This window comes from Piliocolobus tephrosceles, chromosome 13, assembly GCF_002776525.5.
Source record: "Piliocolobus tephrosceles isolate RC106 chromosome 13, ASM277652v3, whole genome shotgun sequence".
NCBI classification, from domain to species: domain Eukaryota; kingdom Metazoa; phylum Chordata; class Mammalia; order Primates; family Cercopithecidae; genus Piliocolobus; species Piliocolobus tephrosceles.
Window position 1 is genome coordinate 13,378,507 of NC_045446.1, and position 5,567 is coordinate 13,384,073.

Consider the following 5,567-nt stretch of genomic DNA (forward strand, 5'->3'; position numbering starts at 1 on the left):
TATCTATCTATCTTCTATCCATCCATCCATCTACCACCTTATCTATCATTTTTAAAGTGTGTGTCTAGTATGTAACTATCTCACATACAAGCAAATATGCATTTGTCTCATGAGTGAAGATTCTAGAATCAGAGCTGGGTTTGAATCCTATCCCTTAAATGACCTGGAGCACCTTTGATCAGTTATGGATTTTTTTTCTGGAGGGGGGATGGAGTCTCACTCTGTCACCAGGCTGGAGTACAGTGGTGCAATCTTGGCTCACTGCAACCTTGGCCTCCCAGGTTCAAACAATTCTCCTGCCTCAGCCTCCCGAGTAGCTAGGACTACAGGCGCCTGCCACCACGCCCAGCTAATTTTTGTATTTTTAGTAGAGACGGGGTTTCACCATGTTGGCCAGGGTAGTCTTGATCTCTTGACTTCGTGATCCGCCTGCCTTGGCTTCCCAAAGTGTTGGGATTACAGGCGTGAGCCACCACTCCCGGCCCCTGAATCTCTTTGAGTTGACCTGGCTACAACATAGCAGCACACATAGGCAGAACTCCGGGGCTGAAAGACCTAACATCTCAACCAGTGTCTACTGCAACGAGGAAGAGTGAATGGTGCCTGAGCCTTTATCCTCCAACATTTTAAATATTTCATTTCACCCCCTTCTTGCTTGCATAGTTTCTGAAAAGAAGCCTAATGTAATACTTATCCTTGTTCCTCTCTAGCTAAGTTTCCTTTTCTCCTTTATTGCTTCTGGCAACATTTTGTCTTTGTCTTTGATTTTCTGCTTTTGAATTTGATATACCCATGTATAGATGTTTTATTATTTACTATGCATGGTATTCTCTGAACCTCCTGGATCTGTGATTTGGCTTGTTACTAATTTTGGAAAAATATCAGTCATTATTTAAACTTCAAATATTTCTTCTTTTCCTTTCTCTCTTGTCTCTTTTTTTGGTATTTCCATTATGTGTAACGTTATGCCTTTTGTAGTTGTCCTGAACTTTGGGGATATTCTGTTCTTTTTTTCCTTTTGCTCTTCAGTTTGGGAAGTTTTTATTGATGTATGTTCAAGCCTACTGACTCTTTCCTCTGACACGCCTAGTATACTGATGAAATTATCAAAGACATTAAAAAAATTTTTATTACTGTATTTTATATTTCTAGCATTACCTTTTCATTCTTTCCTAGAAATTCCTTCTCTCTGCTTATCAAATTCATTTATTCTTGCATGTTGTACACTTTTCCTGTTAGAGTCCTCACAATATTAATCCTCGTTCTTTTAAATTTCTGATCGGATAATTCCAAAACCTCTGCGGCATTTGAGTCTTGTTCTGTTGCTTGTAATTACATTGTAATTTTTTGTTGATAGCTGTAAATAGGCCTTGTATGTAAGGTATTATGTTTATCTCACTAGAAGTTAGGCTGCATTTATTGTTTGCTGTAGCTATTTGTGTCAAAGGCTGAAATTTCCTCTAATGTCCTTGTTTTGGTCTCCCCTATTATTGCTGCATCTTCCTAGACACCACTTCTTAAATAGGGTCTGAGGTTTACAGTTCAACAGTTCATTCGCTGTAATCTCCTGTTACCATACAGGATCCTGATTCAACAGATGGTAGTGTAGAGTGAGGGGAAACATCCTCTAGTATCACAATTAGGTCTCAGCCTTTAGCAACTTGTACTCCTCAGTTATCAACTTCGCAAGTGCTTCCTAGCCCCCACTTGAACTTAGGTCAGGCAGGATACTAGAGAGAGATGTAGCTGAATATCAATTTCCCCACGTGGAAGGATAGAGGAAGGTGGAGTTACATATTGACCTTTTCCAAGACTGGTTAGGTTTTGATATTATCCAAATCAATCAGAATCAATCAGAATCTGAAAAACATAGTTTCCCTTGAGGGAAGACTTTTTTGTTAAAGACAACAGAATGCCCTGGAGTATTTAAAAAATGGTTATATTACCTTCCCTAACCAGAAGCACAAGAAGATTTTTCTCTGTTCTTTACACTAAGTACCTGGTAGGACACTTTGAGGTAAAAGTCACGCAAGTGTTTGACCTCTCCCCAAGACTGGGCCTCATAGAGTTTCAGCTCCCAAGTTAGTCCACATTGAGCATCCAGCAGTTCATCAGTTATAATTGATGTATTCCTATTGTGCTTCCACTCCTGGTAAGCTGGGAAGCTCTGTTTGGGCCTTCCTGTCCAAATTTTAGAGCAAAAATTCAAGTCTACATAATAACCAGCTGAAAACATGATGGCTTCAAGCTTCTGTAGATGGCTAGCCAGTTATCCCATCACCATTTATTAAATAGGGGTCCTTTCCACATTGCTTGTTTTTGCTGACTTTGTCAAGTATCAGATGGTTGTAGGCATGTCACTTTCTTTCTGGACTCTTTATTCTGTTCCATTGGTCAACGTGTCTGTTTTTGTACCATTACCATGCTGTTTTGGTTACAAGTGTAGGTACCAACCTCCTACACTTAGGTCTGTAGTATAGTTTGAAGTCAGGTACCATGATGCCTCCAGCTTTCTTCTTTTTGCTTAGGATTTCCATGGCTATTCAGGCTCTTTTTGGTTCCATATGAATTATAAAGTGGTTTTTTTCTAATTCTGTGAAGAATGTCATTGGTAGTTTGATAGGAATAACATTGAATCTGTAGATTGCTTTTAGCACTATGGCTATTTTATGAATATTGATTCTCCCTATCCATGAGCATGGAATGCTTTTTTATTTGTGTCATCTCTGATTACTTTGAACACTGTTTTCTAATCCTCATTGTAGAGATCTTTCACCTCTCTCATTAACTATATTCCTAAATATTTTCTTCTTCTTCTTTTTTTTTTTTTTTTTTTTTTTTGCCTATTGTGAATGATTTAGCTCTCAGCTTGGACATTGTTGGTATATAGAAATGCTACTGATTTATATACATTAATTTTATATCCTGAAACTTTGCTGAAGTTGTCTGTTAGATGTAAGAGGTTTTGGGCAAAGACTATGGGGTTTTCCAGGTATAGAATCATATCATCTGCAATCAGAGATAGTTTGACTTCTTCTTTTCCTATTTGGATGCATTTTAGTTCTTTCTCTTGCCCAATTGCTTTGTTTAGAACTTCCAGTACTATGAAAAGGAGTGGTGAGAGTGGGCATCCTTGTCTTGTTTCAGTCCACCAGGAGAACTTTCCAGTTTTTGCCCATTCAATATGGTGTTGGCTGTAGGTTTGTCAGAGATGGCTCTTATTATTTTATTATTTTGAGGTATATTCCTTTAATGCCTAGTTTGTTGAGGGTTTTCTAACATGAAGACCTCTAGAATTTCATCAAAAGCCCTCTCTGCATCTATTGAGATGATCACGTTTTTAGTTCTGTTTATGTGGTGAATTACATTTATTGACTCACCTTATGTTAAACCAACCTTGCATCCAAGAAATAAAACCTCCTTGATTATGGTGGATTAGATTTTTGATGTGCTGCTGGATTTGGTTTGCTAGTATTTTTTTTGAGTGTTTTTGAATCTCTGTTCATCAAGGATAGTGGCCTAAAGTTTTCTTTTGTGTGTGTGTGTATGTGTGTCTGCCAGATTTTGGTATCAGAATGATGCTGGCCTCATAGAATGAGTTAGAGAAGATCTTTCCCTCCTGAATTTTTGGAATAGTTTTAGTAGAATGGTGTCAACTCTTCCTTATACATCTGGTAGAATTGGGCTATGAATGCATCTGGTCCTGAGCTTTTTTTTTGGTTGGTAGGCTTTTTGTTGTGATTCAGTTTCAGAACTTGTTATTGGTTTGTTCAGGGTTTCAAAGTGACTGAATGTGGGGAGTAAAAGAAAGAGAGGCATAGGCACTCACCTCCCAGGATTTTAGTGAGTAGCAACGCTGTGTCCTAACAACCCAACCCACCATCCTCTCTCTGGGACTACTGCCGGAGCCTCCTCACTATTCTCCCCACATCTTCCCTTGCCTCCCTTCAGTCTATTCTTACCAAGACAGGTGGCCAGAGTGATCCTGTTAAGATGCATCTTCCCTTTGCTGAAATCCTCTCTCCACCCAGCTTTCACTGACCCACTCTATGGCATTGGAAAATAAATGCTTGGTTCATTTCCATCAGTTTCACTAGAAACAACTAGGTTGGCTCATTCACTTTCAGAGTCACTTCTAGATCCATGAAACCATATGCGTTATCCCAAAATCTCTCATGGACATATTTCCTTAATGTGGGATCTATAAGTCCAACACCATGCGGGAGGCTCTCAGGGTTGGGCTGGTTCACGTTATTTCCTGTATGAGAGGCCAGCGGCTGCTCCACCAAGATGGGAAGAAGCCACGCACAGGTGGTGCCACCTGGCCACTCATCCTGAAGCCTTCCCAACCTCACCTTCGGCAATAAGATCCATGTTTCCAAAAGCAGAGAGGAGGGCATGGTAATTTATAACCCAGATTTTTCAGAATATGAGACCAGGTGAGTTGTGCAGTCTCAGCCTCTCCCTCCAGCTGTATCCACACCCTCCTCCATCCTGCATGTGCTCACATTTTACAGAATCTGGAGAAAGACAGGAGAAGGGAGAGGAGACTAGAGTAAATAACGATTAGATAAAACCTGAAATATGTTTTTAGTTCATCCAGAGTGCAGAGAATGGGGTGGGGGTGGATAAAAAAAGTGGTATAAAGTTAGGATGGTACGAAAAGCACCCTTGGAAATTAAAACACTTTAATATTATCTTGAAAATCAACTTGTGATGTTTTCAATATTCATTCTCAGATATCCTCACTAACACCTTTTGATATAAGTAATAATATCTAAATAATATCTACATTTAGCAGATGAAAAAGCTGAGGGTCAGAGGGATGACTTACTGTATCCACTAGATTCCCAGAGAATATGGGATAGAAGTAGGACCCAACCCAGAGCTAGTACACAAGACCAGAGCTGAGAGTTGGCTTTTCATAAAGTCCTCCCAGAAGACACCAGATTAGGCAGGAATTCAAAGCGCATTTTCTTGTCCACTCTCTCCCTCTTGTGGCTCAATTAAATATGACACATCAACGTCAACATGAAGGGGATAATAGGAAAAACAAAAAATCTGGGTTGTACATTCATTACCTTCATGACTCACGTGAATCACTTTCTTTCCCTGGGCCACAGTCTTCTCGTATTTCAGTGTAGGAAGATTTCCACGTCTCTTCTAACTCTGATGTTCTATTTTTATTAGATGTAAATCAGACCTCTCAGATATAGCCCAGTCTAAGCAAAGCATCTCTATATTGTAAGAACTAAGTGTCTGCGTGCGTGTGTGTGTGTGTGCGTGTTATTTCAGCAACTTCTCAGTGAGAGTCTCAATGACTTTAACATTGCTCTAGTACAAAAAAAGGAAGTGGTATTTGCAGGGCTGAGTTCATTCCGTGTGTCACACACTCACAGGAAGGTAACCCAGGGCGATTCAGGACACTGTCTAACCTCAGGAAACTTGGTCATAGGGCCAGTATGTGGGGCATGCAGGATTACAGCCTAAGTTTCCTGGCTTCAAGAGAAAGCATATTCCTTTCATGCATATCTATAGCAGATTGAATACACTTAGAAATGAAGATG

The 5,567-nt window shown here is 39.8% G+C and overlaps 1 protein-coding gene across 1 annotated transcript in view; it reads right to left on the minus strand.

The window, feature by feature from the left end:
- MS4A4A (membrane spanning 4-domains A4A) overlaps positions 1 to 5,218 on the minus strand; it is a 39,005-nt gene extending 33,787 nt beyond the window's left edge. The window contains exon 1 of the mRNA XM_023215509.1: positions 5,082 to 5,218. Within this exon, the coding sequence (XP_023071277.1) occupies positions 5,082 to 5,087 (6 nt within the window). The 5' untranslated portion in view covers positions 5,088 to 5,218. The remainder of the gene's footprint in view (positions 1 to 5,081) is intronic.
- Between the last annotated feature and the right edge of the window lie 349 nt (positions 5,219 to 5,567).